Genomic DNA, 27752 nt, shown 5'->3' with positions numbered 1-27752 from the left:
GAGACTTAATAAATGATCATGTCTGTTGCATTTTAAGGAGGATTAATATTGGGCCAAGGTTCCAGGCACAAATTCCGGACCTCCACGACCGCTCATCACTCAGGAAGAAAGGGCACAAAGCAACTTTGGTGTGGAAACCGTGGCCAGCTCTGGAGACGGAAGAATCGCAGCAGAAAGGTGCACGGCCAAAATACTAACCTCTGGGCATAAGTTTGGGGTCTCCCCTAGAGTTTGGACCTAAGCCGGTGATGTCAGTGTAGCAAGGGAGCATGTTGCCTGGAGCGATTCTGTAATATGCCCGTCCTTCACTGCAGCCACCCCAACTCTACCCCATATGGGTATAAAGTCCTATCATTCCTTTTTGCCCTTTGATAAATATGCCCCTATGATATGTTATCAGAATATTGCTTTTATGGCTTTAATGACCGGTGTAAATATTAATCTGTATATAAAGTATACATGTAATAAAACTGAATTTCAGTGTTCATATTCCCAGACTTACCCAGTCGGCTCTCTGCAGGTCTCCCTGTTCTTCTGCTCACTGTGTCTTCTCTTCTGTTCTCTCTGTTTGGGGCATCCAATGATCCACTGAATAAACAAAGCATTCTATTGGCTGATACATAATAATAATAATTTGCATAACCATTATCTCTGCAGGTCTCCCTGCTCACTGTGTCTTCTCTTCAGTTCTCACTCTTTGGGGCATACATATATCCACTGACAACACATAGAGCATTCTATTGGCCGATACATAATATAGAGAGCATTTTAGCCTCATTTCAATCCCAGCCCCGGCCTTGTCTCTCCCTTGCTCCATGTCTCCTTCCTTTGTCCTCTCTCCTCATCCTCCATTGCATTATGTCTGTTAGCTTTCTTGGTTTATCCATGTCTTCTCTGTCACCTTGGCTCACTCCCTTGTGTCTATGGATCCCCCTTTCTGCCCGCTTGTCTTCCACATCTGTTCCTCCCCTTCCTTATGTCTTCCCATCCCCGTGTCTTGTATGCCAGCTTACCTCACCCCTCATGTCTCCTGTAAAACCCCACATTTAACTCTGGGGGGGAATTCTTCATGCAGAAGTTTGAAAGCAGAATCACTGGTGTGACAGAGTTCCCCAATCACTTTAATATTAAGTTGATGAAACATATTGAACTCCTAAGTGCTTCCGGGTGTTCTAAATGAACATCTGACAATATCAAAGAAAGCAGCAAAAAAACTAATAAGTAAATGCCAATAAATATGCTATCGTAAGAGCAAATAAAGAAAAAAATAGCAGCTGTAAAGGCAGACACACACGGAGCTGGTTGTCAGTCACAGTCAGGATCCAGTGCAGAGGGAGCACAGGAAGTGGGGCAATGCTCAGGTCACCAGGACACATTTAGGGCCAGAGAAACAATGTATTATAAAGGAGGACTATTCCTTTAAATATAAATTCAAGTTTATCTACAAAGTCAGTATCAACAATGTTCTGTTAGCATGGCAACAACAGCAACAATGGCTTTTAATTGTCTCTGACCTCATATCATTGTATAGAAGGTGCACTCTATTCTTCTGTGCTTTACTAAACTTTGCATTTTGTCTTTATATAGTGGAAGTGTTCTTGAGCATGTCGTGCTCCAGTGTGCTGCCAGGGGGAGGAACCAATCTGGAATATGCTTTACATTCTCTCTTTGAAGCCAACGGAGACATGATGGTGAATATTTTTTGTTAGAAATTATACTATCAACGGTCACTGTTTCGGCCAGCAAAATAAGACTGATTACTGTGTGACCCAGGAGATCATAACTAGGTCATTTATTTACTATATTGACAGACTATTGCACCCTGTGTGGTCTTATCTTAGAGAGCAAGATCCGACCCAGGCTAGCTGATTGGTCGAGTTGCTGAATGAACTTCATGGGTTAATGACGTGAAGTCATTGGGCTACCTGGAAGTAGTAGAATGTAAAGGGTATACAGACAGACCATGCAGTAGGGTCACTCGGCCTTTGTACAGTGCGTAGCACATACTGTTTAGTGATTCAGCTGTTCAGTGATTGGCTCAGAAGACCACACTGCTAACAAAGGGGGCAGATCCCTGTTTTACAGCCAACCTGCCTAGAACACTACCCAATTCAACTGCAGTGTTGCCTCATGTAGGCGTTGTAATATCTATGTGACTGCACCTTAAAGATAGTGTTTTTAATTAAAATATATTTTAACATAGGTGTTATTATTATTATTATTATTAGCATTTATTTGTAGGGTGCCACAAAGATCCGCAGAGCCGTACATTGTGATAGTACAAATAAGGTAGACATAGTTTACATACATTTACATAGCACAAATAGAACTGAAAAGTGGGTATCTAGGTGACAAGTAGAGGAGGGGGTAGAGAAGAATGGGAGGAGGAGGCAATGAGAGGCACCTCCTGGATAAAGCAGCTGTATATGGAGACTGAACATAATCAGAAACAAAAAAACTGTGCAAAAATGTCTGGTATAAGCTCTTAAAATATCTCATAACAATCTTCAGATTCTGTAATGTTAAACAATAATAAACCTCAAAAAAGTCCATGTACGATACTATGCAACCAAATTAAATATATAAAACATAAAAGTACTGTGGATCCACTGGTATTCCTGAGAGCCTCTGTAGCCCATTATACATGGCATTTTAGTACAGTTCCTTATCTTGGTGCACTACAAACCCAAATAGAGACCGTTCCAAGAACATGACAGCTTAGGCAGAGGTATACAGAGGGAGTGCGTGGGAAATATCCCCTGTATACTGTACTCTCGCTATAGACTGTGAGCTTTTACAGACAGAGCTGGCTCTACCCTCTGTTTCTATCCATCTGTCTCTATCCTCTGTCTCTACCCTCTTTCTCTACCCTCTGTTTCTATCCATCTGTCTCTACCCTCTGACCTCTGTCTCTATCCTCTGTCTCTACCCTTTGTCTCTGCCCTCTATCTCTATCCTCTGTCTCTACCCTCTGTCTCTACCCTCTGTCTCTATCCTCTGTCTCTATCCTCTGTCTCTACCCTCTGTCTCTATCCTCTGTCTCTACCCTCTGTCTCTACCCTCTGTCTCTACCCTCTGTCTCTATCCTCTGTCTCTACCCTCTGTCTCTATCCTCTGTCTCTATCCTTTGTCTCTATCCTCTGTCTCTACCCTCTGTCTCTATCCTCTGTCTCTATCCTTTGTCTCTATCCTCTGTCTCTACCCTCTGCCTGTACCCTCTGTCTCTACCCTCTGTATCTACCCTCTGTCTCATGTCTACACCTCCTCTGTCATCCTCATTTGTTATTGTTCTGTTTTTATCTATGATTTACCATTGTGACTGGCCGACAGTGCGGAGTTTTGTGGCGTCTTTCAAATAAACGTTTAAGATAATGATGATTTTTAATTCATACATTTTTTTTTTATCACAGATTGCACTGGATATGCTGCTTTTAAAAAAGACACCAAGGCTGAAAAGTCACCCACTAGCAAATTACCACTATGCAGGTAATTTTTTTTCCAGTAGTCTGATTGGCTATTGTGAGGGAGGCGGAGTCTATCTATACATGTGTGTTTAGTGTGGGGTGCATGCCAATTCCTTATCCAAATGTGTCATAACCTCCGTACACATGTGCAGAACATCGCCCTAATTCCAGCCATTGTTGGATGCATGCAGAAGGATTTGGGAGCTAAGGGCACTTCCTCCCCTTTACCCCCCTCCTCTGGCACTGTACTCCTCAACCTTCCCCCTGCTATCAGATGAGGAGTATGACGCAGGGTATTCAGTTCTCGTTCTTACATGGAGGAAAACGCATGGAAAATAATGTGCATTAGACGGGCTTAGTAACGTGCTTTCTATTGGTGAACATGCGTTGTGCTTTTTACTATACAATCTATTGTGCTGCCATCGTGCATTAATGTATAAGACATAGGTTGTGCGGGATTCTAAAATTTTAACTGCATTCTGTCACGGGCACTAGGAGTCTTGCCCAGGAATTCACCAGATGACTGGGCTTACCAGAGTAGTGAAGATAACACAACGGTCCTCTGGTAGCAGGGTGACTAGCGGAACATATATCACAGCAGATGGAGAGAGAATGCCAATAAAGAATAGGAAAGTCAGTGACTTGCAGCAATCTTGGTCAATGAGTCAGCGACTAGCTGATATAGTGGAAAGGCAGATTTGAACACGGAGATCAGGATGGACGTGAGCAGATGCGGGAGGTAGTAGGGAAATCAGTGGTCTGCGTACAGCAAGTTGTACCACTGCTATGGTGAGAAGAATTGTCCAGGTGCAGGTAGGTAGCGGGGAAGTCAGTGGTCTGTGTACAGCAAGTTGTACCACTGCTTATGGTGAGAAGACTTGTCTAGGTGCAGGTAGGTAGCGGGGAAGTCAGTAGTCTGCGTACAGCAAGTTGTACCACTGCTTATGGTGAGAAGACTTGTCCAGGTGCAGGTAGGTAGCGGGGAAGTCAGTGGTCTGCGTACAGCAAGTTGTACCACTGCTTAATAGGTGAGGATGTGTACAGGTGTCGATGAGTGGAGGCATACAAAGGATAATAGGATGCAGACACTGAAAGCACAGAGGAACTTGATTCCAATAGATATGCAGCGTATCCAGCAAAGTCTATAACAGTATGTGGCGCTGCTTGGTAGAGACTTGCTCAGCACAGATATGCAGGCCAATAAAGGATAGTCAATCACAATTGTGCATATAACGACTGAGTAGTACGGTTAATTCCAAACAGATATGCAGCGTAACAATAACAGTCTATAGCGGGTATGGATACCGCTGCTGAGAGTGGAAACTTGTCCTAGCGGATATGCAAAGTAAACGTAGAAAGTCAATAACAGATAGGCATACCGCTATTCAGTAGAACAGTCTGTCCACAGGAAGATGCAGGGACTGCAGAGGCGCTGAACGGCAGAGACGAGTGTAGGAACCACAGGTGAGTAGATCCGGTAATCAGAGTCCAGCTGAGGACACAGGCAGGAAACAGGAGACTGTAGCAGGTATGGAAACCAGCGATGAGTAGCACAGGGAATCCACAGGAACTGAAGACACTAGTAGTACACAGGAGATAGTAGCGGGTATGGAAACCAGCGATGAGTAGAACAGGAATCAGCAGGAAACTGAAGACACTAGTAGAACACAGGAGACACCTTCAGAGACTCACAGGGAATGAGACTCAAGATCAGGCAATGAGGTAATGAGCACAGGTGCCTTAAATAGGGAGAGTTGCCTGATCAACCAATTAGATTAAAAGCAACAGTCACAAGAGTTCTTGGGTGCTGCGCATGCGCAGTCCATCAGGATGGCGGACGGCCGCGGTTCAAGATAGGTGCCGGCAGGAAGGCTAGGGAGCCACGCACCAGCGTAGAGGCACTCACGGTCCGGTGAGTGACACATTCATTTTTTTTTTTATTGATTAGGACTTTTTATTGGTGTTGACTATTATACAGATAGTCATTATAAGTATGGGGAGAGCGTAGGTACAGAATAGTAAGAGGGGACGGAGGCGTAGATGGGTTGGGGAGCATAGTGAGTAGAAATGGTTTACAAGAAAAACCATGAAGATTAAATAAGATACAGAATATCTGCTTTCCATTGTCTAATCAGAAAACATCCATATATAAACCACATTCAAATATTAGAACTCATTAGAAACCCTTAAATATATTTGAACACCGTTTTCGGGCATTAGTTAGCACTTGACAAGCGCATTAATAGCGAACAAGTCCTCAAACTCCAGGCTGTCCAGACTGGAGCATCATGAGATTACAGCAGTTTTTTCAAACCTCTGCTCAGGCTTCTGCTAGTTGAGGGAGAGGGGTTTGTTACACAAAAATGATTACTTTCATGTAGTCACTTTTCAATTTAAATCATTTCACTCTGCTGAAAGTAAATAACATGGAGGTACGAATTTAGGTTCTCTTTAATGGTCGTAACGCCAATTCTTCTGCCCACAATACTTTCTGGGCTATCCCTGGGAGCTTTATGAATTCACAGCAGCCTGTAGCTGTCACTCAAAGAAGATCATTCACATTTGGGGGAAATTAAGTTCCAACGGAATTCCTATCCAAGACTCCACGGGGTATTGGATATCTAAGTGCGAGCAAACACCAACAATGTTTTAGGTAACAAAAAAACAGGAAATAGATGTGGCCGCACATCACGCCAGGATCCGATAGGGCTTCACATTGACTTCCCCCACATTGTGTCAGATATGGGGTGCAACTGGACCCCCCTCACCCAGGAAACTGTTGGACCTAAAGAAGAGGATTCTAAAACAAATTTGTGTCTTTTTAGACAAATCCATAAAAGGTTTCTCCTTTTATCCGGGTCATTATAGATTTTACATTTGATAGGATCACTTTTATTTATTATTAACATTACTAATATTTTCTATATAGCACCGGCATATTCCGTAGCGCTTTACACGTGCTTGTTTGTTAGAAGTTTATTTGTGGTCTACGGTGAAAGCAATGCTGTGGAAATGTAGAATAACACCATTTTGGTCAGTGAATATACCACGGCCCGGTCTGAACAGTTGTTTTATAACCCACAACTGTCTGGGCCTTCGAGCTGAGTAGTGGCCACCAGATAATTATAGCGGTAAGCCTGGGTGTGCAATAAAATAATAAACTGGTGATCACAATGCAAGATAACAAAAAATACTCGGTTAACTAGTCCAGCATAGAATGTAAAGGAAATGAATAAGATATGAATTTGTACATAGTGTTTCTCTTTCAGACTTCAACACTACTGGCGGATGTAACTAGCCAGGAAATGCAAATAGTTTGCCAAATTGACAACAGCAGATAGTCCATCAGCAGTAATAATACATGTGTAATACGCAGCCAATATATGGGTCCTTCCCCCCACATATCGGCATCCAGTCCAGACAGAGCGCTAAACACACACGTACTGCATTGGAACATAACTCACTCCACTAATACACACTCACATACAATATCAGTCACATAAGACAACAAGTTCTAAATATGTGTTGGTATTTTTCATCGCGCCAGACATTTGACGCAAAATATAAAAAAAAAAATTTTTTTATTGTGAATTTCACCAACTAGATCTCATTTCAATAAACCCATCATTGCCTTCTAAAATGTAAAAGTTGAGCTTGAAATGTTACAACATGCCCTATTTCTGACGCGTTCAGTATCTATCGGTACAATAGATTGCATTGGTGAATGTACAACACACGGGAAACAGTTTAAAAACAGATCACTAAAAATACGTCTAAAGTGCGAGTTCGTTTTCATGTGTTTTTACCCATTTTCTCGGCTCATTTATGTGAACGAAATCCCATAGTATTTTTTTTTAAGGGTTTTTCCGCTTTCCCTCCTTGACTTCGTTTTACTGACTTCTGCAACTTTTACTACATCCCAGAGCTTTACCATCTTTCTGTGTTTTTCAGCCACGTATTCCTATCATCTCATAGATTTGCTTCTTGTTCTTATTCTGGTAAATGACGACACTGCGCAGCTCTGTGTCTTGTACACAGTTGTATCAGGAGAGCATCTCTGTGTCATATACAGGACAACAAAATTAAACAGCTTCTCTCAGTATATCCTCGGTCAGGGCTGAAAGGTAGAGAAGACAGGAATACACAGTAATACATTTAGTCATATTCACAGGAGGGAACATAGAAGCCAGTAAATTAGTCTCCTTTAACACCTTCATTTGCCTAATACCCTTTATGCTAAATATTCCCATTTTCAGGCTTGTCCCTCTTTTTGACCCAGATTCTCTGGTCCCTCTTTTCTTTAAAAACCATCGCCGCTTTAAATTTCCTCTGCAAAGTCGCCGATTTCCGGCATCTTGCAGAAATCGGAGCTTCATACATTTACCCCAGAGTGTTGTTTTTTTTAATCAACAAACTTCTTAAAAGCAATGTTATCTATTATTTTTACAGTGGTGGTTCTACTGTTGTGCGTGTGTGGATCATCATCATCATTTATTTATATAGCACCGCTAATTCCGCAGCGCTGTACAGAGAACTCATTCACATCAGTCCCTGCCCCATTGGGGCTTACAGTCTAAATTCCCTAACACACACACATATACACACACTAGGGTACATTTTTTGTTAGCAGCCAATTAGCCTACCAGTATGTTTTTTGGAGTGTGGGAGGAAACCGGAGCACCCCGAGGATCCACTTGTTCTAGATCAGCGTTAAGTGCAGGATATTGCAGCAATACACACTGAACCAGTTTTCCAGATTAAAGTGTCCCAGCAGACTCCTGGATACACAGGAATTGTATCACTTGTTAAGATTATGTTGACAGATTTCCAGATAGTAAAGATCTCCAGATTAAAGTGCCTCTGGTTTTATACATCTTCACAGTTACATTGTACAGGAAGCAGCAACATTTATGAAAATGCAGCCAATCCATTTACTGGGAACTGGTGACATCACTCAATAAAGGGTTCCATTCTGTGGTCTCAGCCAACCAGCACTCTGCCAAATCACTAAGAACTAGTGACATCACTGACATTTAATCTGCTAAATTAATTGTTCTTGGTGCCTTCAAAGCTTGCTCTGATTATTATACTAATATCTCTTAAAGGTATTATCTAATCTGTGTTTTTAATCTGAATTCTCAGACGCTGTTTATTTAGCTAGATAAGGAGGCCACATTTTCCTGGCTATACAACATTCATATGCAGGTTCCTACTTCCTGCATCCGGTAAACCTCGGTGATCACAGGTCAGAAAAAGGAGTTTCACACGCACTCATATTCTTCTAGAAACTACCCCTCTCCAGACACTATAGTGATCCATAGCTAAATAAACAGGAGAAATAAATAAATACCACTTTAGGGGTGTCTTAATGGCATGAAAATAATCAGTGGTTGAATCTTTTGCTTTTTACTATTACTGCTTACTGTGCCTGCATTATCCAAATAAAATAAAATGGTATGTATTTAAAATGTTACCATTAAAAATTCCTGTATTGAAAATAGTTTTTTTTAGAAACCGTTCCTGGACCCACTGCGAAATAAAATAATAATTCTACTTAACCACAATATAACAAAACTGTTGTGGTCACAGAGCTAAAAACCTATCCCGGTTGTTAAGAGTTTATAAATTGCGTTAGGATCAGAACACTCCCCTGTTCCTCCAGAGGTATTTATATCGGCGGTAGAAAAAGCATTTTAGGGTTTTAAAAATAAATCTAGTATTGTTTCCGCTGTCCTGTTGATAATCGGCTCTGTGTGCGTCTGCAGCAGAATGAACTACGTGGCGTAGAAAGGTCTGGTGCCTGAGCTTAAAGAAGAATAATAGGCACAGTTTGACTTTGGTAGATACATGGAATGGATGCAAAACATCCCATCAGTCTAAGACTGACATTTCTCGGACTTTGCTGCACTTGAACTTGTAGCAATATTTTTGTGCTTCCCCTTTGCAGAAATTGCATCATTAGGTTGAAATGTTAATAAACTGTGGCTGGTGTAAGCAATATCCTGTGTTGTGTATACTTCTATGGTTGATAGGGATCGGCACAGCTCTTGCTACACCAAAGTAAGATTGTGGTAGATCACTGTACAGTGTCAGAGGTCACAAAGCAGGGAGACCATTATGTTCCCTGGTAATCGTAGACACTTAAGAGGGAATCAAGGCCGGACAAGCGCAGGTGACAGCTATATGGGGCCCTGCTATCATCATCACCATTTATTTATATAGCGCCACTAAGTCCGCAGCGCTGTACAGAGAATTCACTCACATCAGTCCCTGCCCCACTGGAGCTTACAGTCTAAATTCCCTAACACACACACACAGACTAGGGTCAATTTTGATAGCCTACCAGTATGTTTTTGGAGTGTGGGAGGAAACCGGAGCACCCTGGGGAAACCCACGCAAACACGGAGAGAACATACACACTCCTCACAGATAAGGCAATGGTCATGAATTGAACTCATGACCCCAGTGCTGTCAGGCAGCAGTACTAACCACTAAGCCACTGTGCTGCCCCTATCGAGGAGCCCTCAGCTGCTGGGGCCAGTAGCAGCAGATACTCTGCTTCCTGTCCTCAGTCAGCACTGTTACATTATACTCTCCTCTCCTACATATATTATATATATATATATATATTAAAATTTTTTAAACATATTTTATTATGATTTTAACAGAATTTTTTCAGCGTAATGATAGGCTCAGAGAAAACAATCATTAGCTAAGATAATAAACCATGGAGCTGGGAAATAGAGGGGAAGAAGGAAAGAGACAGGGATGGAGGGTGGGTGAGAGGACTGAGAGAAGACCTTAAGCGGGGAGGAGGAAGAAGGGACATGTTAGCAGGAAAGAGGGGGGAGAGCCTGGCTTGGGGCCATGGCAGGTGTGAAATATTTAGCTCGAAAGCTATCAAAGGGGTTGGCTTCAGAAGTCAGTGCGTCAAGAGGGTAGCCCGACACCTGGTCTGTGATGAGAGGGCCATGAACTCCAAATGGCACGGATTTGTTAGGTCGGTCATTGATGATACTTGTGATGTACTCACAGCTGAGCTGTATGTCTGCCAGATCCTGTTGATCACTTCTGGGAGCGCAGGGAGTTCAGGTTGTTTCCAGGCCGCTGCTATCGCACACCTGGTGGCATTAAGTATGTGGCCCGTAAGTGTTAATGTGTACTTATCAGTGTCTGGTATCAGTCTGTGTAGAAGAGAGTAAGAAGGGCAGGAAGGTAGGATCATAGTGGTGACGTTACGGATCAGATTGTAAACCTTTTGCCAGAACCTCGCAAGACCACCATATGTGGTGGAACGAGCCATCTTGGCCACAGAGTCTCCAGCAGAGCTGAGAGGAAGTGGGGTAAATGGCAATGCAGGCGGGTGGGGACCAGGTACCGTCTATAGAATAATTTATATGAGTTGTCTTTAGTGCGCACGCAGATGGAGCTCTTAGAAACTCGCGTCATGATCTTGGACCATTCAGAAACGTATAATTCCTCGCCCAGGTCTGTTTGCCATTGGAGCTAGTAGCGATCTTTGGTCGGTTGACAAAATGCTACCAATAAACTGTAAAAAGTGTAAATCAATACAGTTGGAAGAGATTTGCTGGTACAGAAGGAATCAATGGGTTAAAGTTGGTAAAACCTTTTAAATGCAGGGATCGAATGGTAGAGGTGGCGTAGTTGAAGATACTGGTATAAACGGTCATGGGGAATGTTAAAGCGTAACAAGAGGTCTGTTAATTCAGGAAAAATTAGCATGGGTGCTATATCTGGGAGAAACCAAAGACCTTGTTGAAACCAATGTTGAAAAGTGAAATGTTGTAGTCCTGGAGAGAAAGCGGGGTTATCCCAGAGGGGAAACATGATATCAGGATTCTTTTATAGATAGAATGCGCGGGTGCTATAGTCCCAACGCTGAAGAGAAAAATGGGTAGTGGAGGGGAGTGATGAGAGGGAAGGTCGATGTTTGAGAGGGATCCACAAAAGAGTATAAGGGGAAAGCAGCTGTAAAAAGTTCCCCTCAATATTAACCCAGGGTCTTGTTGCAGGTAGTGAGCACAAAAGGACCAATTAAGTAAGTTGAGTGGCCACATAGTATTTAGAAATGTTCTGGAGTCCCAGTCCTCCTTCTGAGGCCAGACCATATAACGTACAAGCTTGCACTCTAGGACGCCTGCCGGCCCAGATGAAATGGGCTATCTGTTTCTGTAGGGTCTGAAACACCGAAGAGGGAACGTAGACCAGCAGGGTCTGGGACAAGTGGAGAATTCTAGGCAATAGGTTCACTTTCACTCCTGTTATTCGCCCGATCCAGGAGATGTATAATTTGTCCCAGGTCTCGAGGTCCTGCTTGATCGAATCGAACAGTCGGGAAAGTTGGAGGCATAGAGCTGATTATAAAGATCTCTTAGATAGATCCCCAACTACTTGAGTCTATCAGGTTGCCAGCGAAAGCACGATTGGCGTTGCAGAGTGTCAAGGATCTGAGGAGGTAAGTTAAGAGGCAGGATTTCAGATTCATCCGTGTTGATTTTGAAGTGGATACCGCACCCAATGCACTCAGTTCCGATTGAGTGGAAGGGAGAGAGGTGAGGGGATATGTGATCATTAACATTATGTCATCTGCGTACTTAGAGATCTTGTAGACAGAGGCGCCCGCAGGGATCCCATTTATGGCCGTATTATTGTGGATACGCAATGCCAGAGGCTCCATTATCAGGGCGAAAAGCAGGGTGGAGAGTGGGCAACTCTGTCCAGTACCGTTTGCGATAGCGAAAGGAGAAGATGTGCAAGTACACTAGCCGTTGGATTAAAATAAAGGGATGCCAGACCGCACAAAATGCGACCTTAAAAGCCCATGGCAGCAAGGGGGAACCTCATAAATGGCCTTTTCAGCGTCGAGGGACACCATCAATGGCTCGCCTTGTGTTGTCTGCCGCCTGGCGAGTGGGGATGAATCAAACTTGGTTTGGGTGAACCAAGGTGGGTCCTGCATATATTCTATATACTGTATTGTAGATGGAGTAATGCACAACCCTACTTCTGCGACCATGTAAGAGGATGAGGCAGAGTAATATTATATGGCTACAAACCACGGAGGTGATTGCTCATATCCTTAGATTGCACAGTAGGGGTTACATTACACCTGGAAATGCCCACAATTAATAGAAAAAAAACACTCAAATGAACTTGTGTAGACAAGTCCAGCACAGCTCATTGATAATCATTTGGGTAGATTTAGTTGTTTCATGATTTAAAAAAGGGGGTACTTGCCATCTCCAGGATAGAAGTCTCAATTCCTAAAGATCCATGAATGAATCTCCTTTCTTGGGAGTAATACATATTCTGGCAGCAGCCAAATCATCTATGGCCCCGCCCCCTTCTGTGGTTACAAAACATTTCTGGTACGTGGCATGTATGGAAATGATCACATACAACCTCCATGATAGTCCAGCTGGCAAATGTATCAAGCTGCAGGCTTGAAAAGTGGAGATGTTGCTATAGCAACTAATCAGATTCTAGCTGCCATTTTGTAGAATGTACTAAATAAATGATAACTAGAATCTGATTGGTTGCTATAGGCAACATCTCCACTTGTGAAACTCGCAGCTTGATAAATTTACCCCAAAATCTATAGGCTCCATGGCTTTTAGGGAAAACAGGAATACCCTACTTCCACCTGTTTAGCAGTCCCATTTTTCCTTCTCTATTTATTTCCAACTTAGCCAAATCCATTTATTTAGAGGACAGGTCTCTCTTTGTCATGAGTCCTCTCTCCACTTGTAGTCACTAACTATCCATGATCCTTTTTTTCTCCGTCCTCCTCACCCCTCTCTCAGTTGTCCACACCTCTGTCCCCCGTTGGCCCCGTTTGTATCTTAAATAAATGGACCTTGTACCGTTTGTTCTTTTTACAACTGTAAGTTTGAACCAATTATAATTGTTCTTTGTGTCCGTTGAATATACAAAGTTCAAATACAAAAAAAAGGAGGGACTGCATATAACAATGAGAGAGGGCAAGGGTGGAGTTAACTGACCTTTTTGTTGAAAAGAATATCTATTCAATAATTGGTTTCATGGAAAAACTGTATGGAAAGTGTGGGATGGTAGGTATATATTTTCCTTTTGGTTTTGCTATCTTTTAAAACATTTGGGTAAATTATATTTCATACAATAGATACTGAAATGGGCGAGGAACATGTAACTGTTCCGACACACTGCTCTCACATAGCAGAACACAAACCACAACAATATTATTATTCATCGCCTAGTGACCTGGTATTACTGACCCTACATGACTCAATCTTGCAGTGGTCTACATAAAAGCTGAACGCAGGCTTCCTCTTTTCTTTGAAATAAAGAAAATACCTCATCCTTTTATTATCTGTGTGATGGTAGATTCCATTGCACAATGGAGGTAACGTAACACTAGCTAGATGGAGATAATCATTAAAGCCTTATCGTTGTCAAATCATTATCATCAACATTTATTTATATAGCGCCAGCAGATAGACGGAAGAATAATCCTCCAAATTAACTATAGCCACGATACAGGTTATTCTTGAAAAAAACCTATTTTGAAACTTGATACGAAAGGTTAAAAGCATACTTGCCAAACTTATCCTCGTTGGCTTCAGGGAGATCCCAGCGAGGTGGGTGTGCAGGGGCGGGGCTTGACGAATCGCCCCTAAACAATTGTCACAATTTTGGCCAGTTACAGCAATGCAAAGATGACCTCCCTCCCCCCGCCACTTATCTATTGTGGGGGGCGAGAACCGGGAGGTTGCCCTGCTCTCCCTGGAGGTCTCCCAGAAATGCGGGAGTCTCCCGGACATTCCTGGAGAGTAGGCAACTATGCGTTTAAAGAAAAGCAGCTAATGAATCTCTAGAGACTGAAGCGTCTTTTACATTTCTGTCTCCATTACTGAAGTCATGTTGTCTTACCTGTCAGTCTTTGATTAAATCTTGGTCTCCATGAAAATGGCCACCTCCATAGGCATCAATACATGGACATAGGACACCATTTCTGAACTATGTCATCATGCCACAGATGGCGAAGCCAACCACGTCTTGTACTGGCTCAGCTTCAGGGAGAATGCCAGACTCTTCAGGGAGTGATGGAGATCACCCCTATTTCAGGGAGTCCCCCTGACATTCAGGGAGAGTTGGCAAGTATGGTTAAAAGAAAATGTACTAAACATAATCCTAGAGATATCTGAGTACAGACTGAATATTGATTTAGTCCACAATGTAGCTGATTCCACTGTATACCCCCAAACAGTCCCTGTATCGGTAGGATTGTCCTGATTATCAGACTCAAGGGTGTGGCCGTGTGAGAATGTGGGTGTGGTCTGAGCGGACACTTTGAATGACTCAGATCCTTTGTCAATCACTCACACTTGCCTATTATTTGCTTTCATTACCTTTTCAAAAATACCCTGTGCAGTCCAGTGTCATTAGTTTGAGAAGATGTACACGGTGTCAGATTTTCCAGGTGTGCCATTATGCCCGCTGCCTTACAGTCCCACCCCCTGTACTACATCTCAACTTCTCCTTCTGTGCTCCTCCTTGAATCTAGACAGCTCAGCCTAACCGAATACTGCAGTATACACATCTATAACGAAGGGAGATGGTTGGAGGGCGGTGCTAACCACGCCTACACTGGACTGGCCACGCCTTCTCTGCAGGCTGGCCACACAGCTTTGGTAGACGGGCCACGCCCCCATTCATTGGCACCCTATCCTGTGGGCCTCTGCTTTTCCCAGTTATCCCTTCTTACTCCAGCCTGACCCATTGCCTGTGCAGCCTGTTGCAGAAAGAAAAAGCTCTCCTGTCCTACCGCTCTTGATGGTATTCTGCTTTTTTTACTCAAAAAAATAAATAAATTGTCATAAACATTATTAGGCATTAACGTCTCCAACTGCATCATCATAGTGACATTTTTACTGTGTATCATAAGTGCTGTAATGCAGCCCTGCAAAGTCAATATAAATGTGCTAATTAAAGGTAGAAAAGTCTGTAACGTTTACAGACAGGATATAGACATTAGCCCCAGGCACAGATCTGGCAGTGCCCAATCCTCTTATTGGCAGCAAAATAACAATGTCATTATCATTGTTTCTATACATATTTTGCAGGATCGGACTATTGGACCAGCACAGAGAAGAAGAGTTTTAACAAAGCATTAAATACCTGCAACAAAGATTTCTTCCATGTTCAAAAGATGGTAAATTTCCCCTCTACCTTATCTGTATGGATTACATGTCCTGTATTACTCATAAACATACATTGTATAAAACAAGCGTAAGCATCCTCAGGCTTTTCAGGGTGTGCTGAGACTTGTAGTTCCACAGCACCTGGAAACCTTGAGTTGCTTGACACTGGGCCTTTTTCATCTATATTTTAATAAAAATAAAGTTACATAAGACATAGAGCAAATGTACACAAGAAAGGAAACGATGAAGCAACAAAAACCATTGTACAATTGGGGTCAGTGTACAGCGTTCAGGAAGAGGGCGTGAAATGCTGTAATGTTTCGGCACCTGCCTCAATTCAAGGGCTTTGATACTCAATAGCATGATAATTAGCATATGTCATATTCTAAACACATATATATATATATATATATATATATATATATATATATATATATATATATATATAAAATAATAATGGAATAAAATATATACTTTTTAACGGGATACAAGGGCTGATCTGATACAAGTAACTGAACTGCTGATGACTTTTAAAAATATGTTTGATTCATCCATAGAGTAACTCTAGTGATATCTAACTATACAGGTAAAAACAATGACGTGGTCTATATTCCGTATGGGGTAATGGATCCTGTGATGTGTGTTACACATTATGGGGCTCATGCTGCGTTGGGGAGTACACCTGATTGCTTAGCGCGAAATATTGGTATTTATACTGCACATGTCCACAGAAAGGAGTACACCCACGTCCATGCGGATTTGGTACGTTCCCTTCTGTGGAGAGGCGGGACGGGGGAGGGAAGGAGCGGTTTACAGTAGGCGGAGTACAGTAAGGGCGTGTTCAGGTAATTACGAACTAAGGCGGAGACGCCTGTCGGCAGCTGTATCGCTTGTGGTTGGCTGTGGGTCGGCACAAATACTGATGATAATGATGGCAGCCACCAGCACTAGTTATCCGCATCTGGTTGGCTGATTGCAGATTCCTCTCTGGAGCTGATTGGTGTTTTCTCCATTGGTCCTGCCTATAGTATATGGTTTTATGGTCGTATTTTAGAATGAATTTCTGCAACTTGCATTTGTACACGAGAAGGAAGATTACACCTGCTGTATTGTAGAGGGTTTTATTTTATTTAAATCAAACCAAATTGCAAATTGCGTTTTTTCACTATTAAATCAAATGTTAAAAAACTTTTCCTGGCCTGGTTGGATGTAAGTGTAGCTGACATAAACCTGACAAATATACTACAGGTGCAGAGCTGGGTGTATCTTGCGATGTGTCAGTATATGGGGGTCAATGTTTATGTGCAGCCTTTTTTTTACGCATATGCTTCCAAATCAGCATGAGCCCCTGTAAGTGTAGCACAAAGCTGAATCACTGCCACACTTTGTGACAGTATTGGTTCGTTTACAGATGTATCGGTCCCGATTCCAGCGAGACAGTCCCAGTTTTAGGGCTCTGTTCCGCTGTCCTACCCAGGGGTCAGGTTTGGAGTAAGGTAGGTATGTAATGGGCAGCCGAGTGCTTTACATCACTAGGCAGCCCTCTGGGGTTTGGCCACTCCCACCGTCTGCTGTGGTCACGCCCCCTGTACCGCTAGTGGGGACAAACATGTTGGTAGGTATGGAGTATTAATTGCATTAGTACTAATCTGATGCATTACTCTAAATTTTATATACAGTCATTTAATCCTCATTATTTTACAAATTATAACTGCCCCAGTAAATTCATTATGAAGCCTTATTAGCTTTGTAGTCTCATGAGTATAAGTCAGATAGTGCCTCACTGACATTATAGGTTCCTAGCAAATTGATAGGCTGTTTACTGGCTCCACCCACAAAATGGATGCCTCCACTATGTGCTGGTATCAGGTTTACATTAAAAAAAAACAAAAAGTATTTCCTAAAGTATAATTGTAAAAATATAAACTAATACATTACACACTTTTATACGGTTATTATATTCTTAACAACCCTCGTTTGAACATGTTTTTTATGTGATCTATCACTGTTTCCAAAAACACTTCCAATTCAACACACTTTAAATAGTCTGACTTACCGAATTTTGGTTCATTCAGTCATGTAACCCCCGAGGTGTACATCGGCCATACGTGACAAATAAAAAAAATGCATTTCAGTAAAGGAAATCTACGGCATGACGTTTCAATGATTGAATGTTATTGTCTTCCAGATAAAGACAAAGACTCTGTCACAGTGCGTAGAATATTATTATACCTGGAAAAAAATACTGCACATGGGCCGCAGGCAGAGGACGCGGCTTGTGGAGCTTAATGAGGATGATACAGTAAGTTGTCTGATCACTCTGGGGGAAGGTCAGGGCAGGTCAAAGAAATGAATTGGCCCCTGTGACATTGCAAATAGAAGCGTCTTGGAAAGTGTCCCGGGGCGATCAGCTTCGGTGACAAACCATTCTGTCACTGCCCTAGCTGTGATTAACGATATTGTGCTATGTTGTAGGTTTTGTTTTAACAAATGAAAACACATCCTAAAACTATATTATATAAATGTAATGCACTACTTCCAGGAAGTACTTTGTATTCTAATAGTAGGTATATCACAATCTCAAACCACACACAAATAATGGCAATAGCAAGCTTTCAGATGCTACTCTGTACTTTATAAATCTATTTTTATTGATCCTTTCCTGTTTATTAAAGGACAATAAACCCTTTTGCTTGTGAAAGCACAGGGTTTTTGCTGGTGATAGAGCTTTGCCCTATATACTAGAGGGATTACGGACAGAGATCACCCCTGTTTCACTACCCCTAGATCTGGATGCACCAAGGGAAAATATACTAGTATCTATAAATAGTAAATATACTATTTACCAAGCAGTGAAAACTTCTTGGAATAAAGCATTTTTATTGCCGTGCTGTTTAAATAATTTTTCTTTATTTAGAAAACTGAAAAAAGTTTATTAATTATTATAAGTTCAAAAAGAAGCATATATAAGTTTTATATATACTGCTGTTTGTTTTTTTGTGTGTGTATTGTTTTGTGTGTACTTTATTGTAACTTTATTTTTTTGTTTATTAACGGAACTGAAGCCCAAATAGGAAGCGGCCTATTTACATTGTAAAGTCACATGCTTAGTAACATACTGTATTTAAACTTGGCCTCTTCACCATCGGCTATTAGAATACAGAATTAAACATGCATGAAATTATTATACGTAACCAGATATCCCTAGCATGCTGTCTTTGTTTTCACTTAGTAAATAATGACGTAAACAATCAATTACTTCGGATGGTGGTGCTTCTCTACCTTGCATCACTCAGGGGCTGTGCAGAAACCCGGCTTTAAATGATTGGGTTATGGCGTAAAAAAGACCGATACGTGGGGGATTTTCAGTGACATCTCAGCACCACTGTGAACAGTATTTTAGTGGTTTTTTTTGTGTATATTTTGATTAATTGAGAATTTCTTAATGACACTCTTTTAACTCTTCAGTCTCCGCTGTGCACCACTGGGCTCTTCTGTTGCGGTATTAGGAGTCTTAGACCTATAACTCTGATATAGATCAGTGCAATAGATGTAGACGTAACTGAAGTTGGACTTTAATTCATAGACTAGTATTGATGATGCGTTCGAGGATGAGAATCTTGAAGACAGAAAATACGAACGAGACCGCGAGCAAGTACAGGAATCCCCAGAACTACTGCACCCAGCGGAGCGGGACCAATCTGTCAGCGCACACCTCGCCCCCCCTGCTGGCTCCTTTGTGTGTGAGATGGGAAACTGCGGAGCTGTAAGTACATCTGCTCTTATCTCCAACCCCCAGTGTGTCTGCAGCAGCACGGTGTGATATGTAGAGGAGCAGTTAGAAGATATATTGTTATTCCAGTGGTATATTAAGGGACAGGACTGCAACTTCCAACGACCACTCCTGGGATTGTTTATTGGTTTCTTAAAAAATGTACCTCTCCCCAACCCCTCCATGAGAATTCCTCAAAGTATTGTATCTGTTATAAGAAACAAGGGACATTTGTCTCGTCAGAGCTAATCACTGTATAATAATGAAATTGCTTAATGGCCACCTGGACATGGTGGATTACAAATAAAAAGCAGGACGATTACTAAACATTTCCTGTCCGCTTATTGTAAATATCCAGCGGCTCAGACTTCAGCAAAGCCTTGCTTACAAACTGCACGGGAACATGGAGGCAGTTCTGGGTCCGCCATCCTATTAGCCAGTAACAGCCGACGGTAGCAGCGCTGTGTCCGTGAATCCTTCTTTGATTCAGTCCCAGGCACACAAAAGTTTGAAAAGTAAATTGTATACCTTTTTCTCTGGGCTCCGTTACTGCGTGAGACCTTGTACAAAGTACACATACGTGGTATCCCCAAACGCGACAGAACTTACTGGTTAATTTTGGGGATAAATCTCTGGGTAGCACTAATTGCCTAAAAGTTCTCTGGGAAAAATCATTTAAAGGTATATTATTTCTGATTGTTGCCTAGTTTCTCCATATAAAGACCTTAAATCAAAAGATATTTATTCACATATGTTACCAAAAGAAAGTGCTATCTGTAAAGTTTGCTTGTCTAGACTTAAACGTGGAAATATATTCTCAATGAAACATACTCTCTCCAAAACATAAAACGAATCTGTCAATAAATGGGTAAACAATAAAACAAACTTAAAAGTAAAGCTTCTCCCATCCCTCCCTCCATCTAAAAATGATGTGGGCCAACTCTCAGGACCTTTTCTGTGTGTGTGTGCTTGTCACTCCCCCCGGCATCGCTGTATTCTATTTCTATTTAATTCTGATTCCAAGCAGGTCGTCATCCAGACCCAAATCGTCCAAGATTCCCGGTAATACTGCCGGCAGAGTCACTGTACAATGCCACGGGGCAATTGGTGGTCACTGTTATACTGCGTGGATACAGGAGGGAAACTTTCTTTCTTAGTTGGAGTCTCCAGTACATTCCTACCCCTCTTAGTAGGCAGCAATACCTACTAATACTACTAACCCGTAATACTTCAAATAAACTGGATAAAGAAGCCGCGATTAGTAAAATATTTAATAAATTGAAAGATCAATATTTAATCAACTAATTGTCAGACAGTCGAGATATTTGGCAGAAATAGTTGTTTTGACTTCTTCTCTTAACTAAAAAAATTTCCAAAAAATCTGAGATGGGTGGTGGACATTTCATTTTTTTTTGGGTGATCTGATGTGGTATGACCCCATTAGTAACTAGAATCTATAGGAAGTTTGTCATCGGATGATGAGTGTCAGTCACTTTGGAAGTTCTCCAGCTGGCTGTGTAGTCTTGTTGTGTAAGTACGCTAAATATCCATAACTTGTTTTTGTCATTTACAGATTTTCTGCTCTAAACAGGCTTTGAATGGCCATGCGCGTATTCATGGCGGAACGAGTGCCCCAAGCAAGGTGTTTCCAGCGGCAGGCACAGGGAGACAGAAGTCAAGCGCTCAGAGTGGATACTGTTCTGTGAAGAGTTCTCCTGCGCACAGCACCACTAGCGGGGAAACAGATGCGGCCTCAATATTTCCATGTAAAGTTTGTGGCAAGTAAGGAAGTACTTTATTATACCCCTGTTAACGCTTCTTTATAGAGGGAGTTGGTATTTGAAAGGAAAGTTACGCCCAGAAAAAAGTTTTCTTAATGGTCATGTTCGATGGTCACTAGGAATTCTGTACAAAAAAAATAATTTTTGGCAATATCTGAGTCTATTGAAATGAATTCGCATTGCTGCACTATATACCAGACATTTGTATAAACTTATTTGTTGAACTCTTGTCTCATCACTTTTAACACACAGTGGAGGCAGCCATTTTGTGGAATGGACCAAATACACATACTCATTATGAACTAGTGATATCACTAACTTCCCAGTGAATGTATAAGCTGCACTCCAATACTGATTCAACCCACATAATGCCGGCTTCAACTTTGTGTCCCATCGCTGCTACTAATTTATAATGAATTGATAGGCTACATTAAAATGGCTGCCGCTACTGATGACAGGCTGCGTTGGTTCCACCCACAAAATGGCTGCCACTACTGCATGTGGGTGAAAGGGGTGCTGTCCCCAGGTCCTCTAGAATTATTACTTCTGCTCTAAGAGCTGAAGGAAGCCTGCAAAGGAGAGAGTACAGCGAGCTGGAAATGATAACGCTAGAGTCTCTAGTGACGGGTCCACCTTAAAGAGGAGGCGTAACCGGTATATCATATTTTAACATGTCATTTAAAACTAACTATAACTCAGCTTTGCTCCATAACATATAGAGTTTGAGATATTCCCTGAATTAGCTTGTAGGTCTTCATACATTCCATTAAGGAAGAGACAAAAAAGTGACCAGAAAAGGCTATTTGCAAATACTGTGCCATATTTTATGCTACCAGCCATTCCTCAGGCATACTATTACAATGCTGTACCAGAACTTACTTACACCCTATGTAACAATATTTTAACCATCTCATCTAGGGTCTTCTACAAGATCAAGAGTCGTAATGCGCATATGAAGACTCACAGACAGCAGGAGGAACAGCAGAGGCAGAGATCTCGCAAAGCTGCCGTAGCAGCTGAGATGGCGGAAACTATTGCAAGGACCATAGTGAGGACTAATCTGCCCGCTGATAATGTCATGCCATTCGATCACTTCAGCCTGATTAAAACCATGGAGGAGGATTTTGATGACGACGTGGCCCAGGATTTAGAGGATGTCTTGGAGGAGACAGAAGTAATGCACTCCGATCTAATCTTGGATGATGAGGATGCTAATCTGCTACAGGATGGTGCAGATTTGTAGCCTGGTGTAGTTGTTGGCCACCAATCCGACTGTCTGACAGGAAAAGCCTCTATTTCCCCTCACAAATTCAAATAGACGAGTAGGATTATTCTTAAGGAATTGGGATTCTTACTTGTTGATAGGTGGACTCCATAAACATGTCTTTTTACATGCCCTATTGCCACTAACCCAAATTTATTTGATGAAGATACAAAGAGGTATGCTTTCTGGTGGAATGGACCATTTTACTTGTCACTCACAAAATTTATATATATACAATGACTGTGTGCTGTCTTTTAAGCTGTTTACAAAGTAATTAAAATGCAATTCTGTCCATGTGAAAACCATAGCACCTAAAGTAGAGGCAGCCATTTTGTAGCCTGAACCAGTGACAAGTCTGATTCATTAGATTGCACCCTTCCACCGATGACATCAATTTGTTGACAGAAAAGTAGCATTTTTGTGAACATTGCTCCACCCCACAAAATAGCTGCCTCTGTCTTGTGCAGGCGATGGGTACACTTTAGTCTCCCAAACAGTTTCTGTGGTGAAGGTGCATGCATACGTTTAATTCACACAAGTAGATGAGCAGTCGTACATGAGCGCCATCCAAGTGAGTGAAAATAGAGGTTAACTGACACTTTCTGACAAGTTATTGTGTAAATAGGTTATTTTGTACAAGTTGTGACTGCCAACGTGTTCATAGATTAAGCATTATATATACTTAGGGACATCTGACTTTCAGAACCATTTTTGCAGCTTTTCACTTAACTGTGCTGACTAAATGCACAATCATTGTTGTAATGTTAGGGGGTTACTTAAAGTGTGTCATTTTTTTGGTAATGTTCTCTGTGAGTTTGGAGCCAAAATTGCAAACCTGGACGCAGTTTTACCTGGGAAAATTGATGCGGTTATACTTGTTTTTAGGCTTCTGCCTTAAAGGATAACTAAAGATTAAGTTTGAGGTGAAGTTTGAATAGGTGAAAAAAAAATAACTCTTACGTCCCACGTTCAGCTCGTCAGATCCACCAGTGTTACCGATGGGTCCACTGCGCACTCCACTCACCTCTATCCACTCGGCCTGTGGGTGTGGAAGGGGAAGAGTACTAGAGTCTTCTGTGGAACCAAGAGAGGGAGTCGGGACCCTGTCGGACGTGGCAGAGTTGCATTGAATGTAAAGTACAAATGTGTTCTCGTCAAACTGAACCCAAAACTATTTTTTTTTTCCATTTTATGTTGAGTTTCCCCACTCAGTAACTATCTTATCAGAAAGTGTGAGTTTACAATTCAAGCTACCTATAGCTTTATATACCCCTCTTCAGTTTTCTGCCACTCGGGCTGTTTATCAGATCTAACCTAGATCTTATTTGTGAAAAAGTGATCATTTTGATGTTTACATATAGTTATATCTTATTTACGTAATGTCCCCATTCTGCACTAGGTTTAAAATTGTTCACACTGGTGTGTTTGAGCTGTGCTCTCCTACACGTTGTATTCGGCGAGGATATAGATGGACAACATGGGTATTATTAAACCCAGCACAAAATCAGACCGCCATTTATATATAACAGACCACACAGCTAAACTCCTTACTGTGGCATAGAGTGTCGTCATATACTCTTGTAAATAGACCTCACATTGACCTAGGGCCTGACAATGACTGTTCTTGTTTCAACCAAAGATGAATATTAACCCCCCCGAGGGTCCATTTGTGCCTATCTCAGGGGCCCACAAAGTTACCCAATAGCACAAATCAATGTACCTCTAATTTCTGTTCAATGGTACAATCCTGTCATTTCTACACAAGAAAGCACCGTGTGGTTTTCAATCCAGCTCAGTTCATTTGATGGACTAGTTATGAAGCCGATTATTGTTTCGCATGAACCAGGTACTCAGGGAAAAAAAGAAATGGTCGCAGGTACAGTCCTGCTTTGTGGTCTTAATTGTTTGTTATACTGTATTAGGCCTCCAATCTGGATAGGGAATAAATTAGGTGCATGAAGAGATTATATAATCAAAGTGGCAGGAGATACTTGGACTTGTAGATCCACGGCAACTAGAAGTCCACATGTGGCCTACCTCTGGTTTTGTAATCAAACTGATGTGTCTGAAATTAAGCGTGCCCCCTTCCAAATATCTAGTCATTCTGTTTTGTATTACAGTGCACCCATCACCTAAATACAGCGGAGGCAACCATTTTGTGCGATGAGCCAACATTCATGAGAATGGCATGTTGCCTTGGTAACAGTGCATGAGTCTGATTTTTGGCACACAAAATGGCTGCCTTCACTATGGGTGACAGTTGCACTTTTAAACATGGGAGCAGGATAGGAAAGAGGACGGGGGCAGTTAAATTATTGGAGCTTTATTAACAACAATCAGGATCCCTATCATTAACTAGTGTACTTAAAATGATTCACTGATGTGCTCCGTCATCTAAGCCATTGCTGATTGTTAGGTATTAGACTCTCTGTATATTATTTAGGTAGACAGAATTGCAGGGCAGAATGTTCCAGCCTCAGACTGTTTATTGTCAGTGTAATTAACATATTTGGCAGGAGAGCAAGCTCAGGTTTAAAAATAAATATTAACCCTCTTACAGTTTGAATGGTTGGATTGTTTGTCAAGAGATCATTCTGCAAATATCAGCTTTAAAAGGAAGCTACCGGTAAAAGTGGAGGCGGCCATTAGCTGAACCATTGTTCATGAGAATGTCCATTCACCTGGAACTAATGACATGACTGGGATATGAGTATGGTTGTGATTTATTTTCCTAGTGAATTGTGAGACTAATGACTGTCGCCAATAGGTATTTCTGTCCAGTAAAGTTCTCTATACCCCGCCCTGAGATTTACTAAGCTGTCACAGTATATTTTTTTGTTAAAATCCTGGGACAGCAAGATGGTCTTATTAATGCGGCCTGGGTTGGTGGAAAATGATTTTAATTGAGCAAGTATACGTGGAACCACTGGGTTTTAATGCACTGGACTAAAGACTCTATATTACTGTTGAGATGTCAGTATGACCTGCTTGCTGCTTCCATAATACGGGGTTCAGACTTTGTGATTTTGCTTTTATTCTCTTCCAAACCTTCCAAACGTTCATAGATTTCTGTGTGTAACGCATGTGTCTCTTGGAACCTGGGCAACGTATAACAGCGTATAAGAGCAACTCTATGATATAGCTGTTATAAAGTGAAGACAATGCTTTACCTGTGCACTTAGATTTAATAAAAAGCCTATAGTTACACCCTCCCATTAAAACTGCATCACTACTTATGAAAATATTTTCTCAGGTGACCCCTCTCCCAAGTCGAAGCCCCGGACGGATGGTCCATGCAGCCACTGAACACAGGGCTTCTCCATTAGTCTGACGGAGCTGGTGGACCAATCACAAGAGGCTTGTGATTGGTTCTTCTGCTCGCTACTGCCTCTATTTAAAGATAGAGATCTTTATTGATATGTTAGTTCTGTTACAGAACTGGCAGAGGCCCGGGAAAAATGTCTGCATGCAGCAGGTCCCAGAGCTTCCATCTAGGTGGAGGAGCCAACCTTAGGGAAGCAGTTTCCTGTGTGATAATACAGCTTTAAAATTCTACTCCTGAGCAACCTCAATCTCTGGTAATACTGCCATTTTGGCTCCCCAGTGCTGATTTTTGTTTGTCAGTATTTGGTACACAAATATTGTATGATGTTTTAAACTAAAGTTTGTTAAATATGTGATTCTGTTTTTTGATAGTTGTGCTGTTATATTTGTTATTCTCTGTCTGTTTACTGACTGTTAAGTGTGCACCTATCTCATTGACCTTTTCTCTCCAACATCAACTGTGCAGGGCCACCAACTAATGAGGATTCAGAAAGAACTCCTTTATTAAATATAATATTTATGTATAGTTATGCCAAAACAACAAGTCCCCGCATACCCTGCCAGCTATTGGCTGGCTATCTACTGGCAAAGCATGCTGGGGCTTGTAGTTTTACAACACCTGGAGAGCCACAAGTTAGCCAGGCTTGGTGTACGGCCTACATACCACAGACTAACTGTTCACTTAAAGGTGTTGGATGGAGTGAGAGATGTATTGGAAGAGAGAAAAGCCGCCATTTTGTGAGCTGGACCTCGTCAGTGCACTGTGAATCAGCGTTGTCACTGGTTCTTAGTAAATTGATAGCCTGCTTTCTCATGAATATTGGTCCAGAATACAAAATGGCTACTTCAACGGTGCAAAATCTCTGCGTTAATGGGGTTCGCCACTCAAATATGTTTGCTGATATGATGTATGCATGGAATTTACATTAACACTTCTTGGGGCCGATAATTTGGGTATTCTGCCTGGGACAAGCTGGGCTTGCTTTACATGGGGTGTATAAATAGCAATAGAGCAATTATTAGGTGAGTAGCTGAGCGGTAGCAAACTGAACTCCACAGCGCCCCTACATGGTAGAGGGGGGTAGAGAACCCCTTTAAAGTGACCCCTTTGAGGGAAATTTCATTCACATTGACACATTAAACTATAAACCAGGTGTGTTTCTTACAATTACAGAGCCATTGATTAACTCACCTGTGTTTAAGCAGGAACATCTGAAGATATTACAGTTTGCAGCCCTTGGTGATTTGAGACCCCATCGGAAAGTGTATATACCGAGTTCTGAGAATTTATTTTATGACAAATTGAATCTATTTTATAAAAGTATTTAACTTGCGTTATATTTTACAGTGATGAGGTGTAAATATGTTTTTTTACGGCTTGTGACTATAAATTGTATAAAAAAACAAAAACGAGACAATAGCCATATGTATAGTTCCTGACAGGATAAAGAGACGAGATGACATTGCTTTACGTTTTTCACATTTCTATGCATTTCTACTGCCTCTGTTGTGGGATGTCTTCTAGTTTTCTATTGTGAACTGCAGATTTCAGAAACTGTGTTTTTGTTTTTGTTTGTTTTTTTACTATACTTTTAGAGCTGTATTTCTGCCCTTACACACTGTATGACGATCAGCACTTTGTAAAAACTGTTGCCTTAATAGCTTTTCTTGACCAGAAGAGGGCAGTATTTGTTTGACATGTTTGTACCTAACATTTACAATAAAAGAACTTGGAGTTTCTGTGAGGTCTGATTTATTTCGTACATGTATTTGTTTCATTGTGTTTGCGGAGAAAGAAAATGACCCATATATATTTTGTTAAACAGATAACTATGACAACAAGATGCTGACATTATGGAAAAATAAGTTAAGCTATTTGAACTGCAGTAGAAACATACCGAGGCTGTGTTCCCTCTAATCCTGGAAGTCTGGGCTAGACAAAAGCTG

At 41.6% G+C, this 27752-nt stretch overlaps 1 protein-coding gene across 5 annotated transcripts in view; it reads left to right on the top strand.

Annotated features, from left to right (window-relative positions):
• Nucleotides 1–27545, top strand: part of TRERF1 (transcriptional regulating factor 1) — a 112446-nt gene extending 84901 nt beyond the window's left edge. For all 5 annotated transcript variants that reach the window (XM_075204181.1, XM_075204183.1, XM_075204180.1 and 2 more), the window contains 8 exons: nucleotides 38–177; nucleotides 1588–1691; nucleotides 3411–3486; nucleotides 15587–15675; nucleotides 17853–17966; nucleotides 19251–19430; nucleotides 21010–21218; nucleotides 22136–27545. In XM_075204181.1, the coding sequence (XP_075060282.1) occupies nucleotides 38–177; nucleotides 1588–1691; nucleotides 3411–3486; nucleotides 15587–15675; nucleotides 17853–17966; nucleotides 19251–19430; nucleotides 21010–21218; nucleotides 22136–22460 (1237 nt within the window). In that variant the 3' untranslated portion in view covers nucleotides 22461–27545. The remainder of the gene's footprint in view (nucleotides 1–37; nucleotides 178–1587; nucleotides 1692–3410; nucleotides 3487–15586; nucleotides 15676–17852; nucleotides 17967–19250; nucleotides 19431–21009; nucleotides 21219–22135) is intronic.
• The last annotated feature ends 207 nt before the right edge of the window (nucleotides 27546–27752 follow it).

This window comes from Mixophyes fleayi, chromosome 3 (genome assembly GCF_038048845.1).
Source record: "Mixophyes fleayi isolate aMixFle1 chromosome 3, aMixFle1.hap1, whole genome shotgun sequence".
NCBI lineage: Eukaryota > Metazoa > Chordata > Amphibia > Anura > Limnodynastidae > Mixophyes > Mixophyes fleayi.
This window is presented reverse-complemented; position numbering and strand designations above follow the sequence as displayed.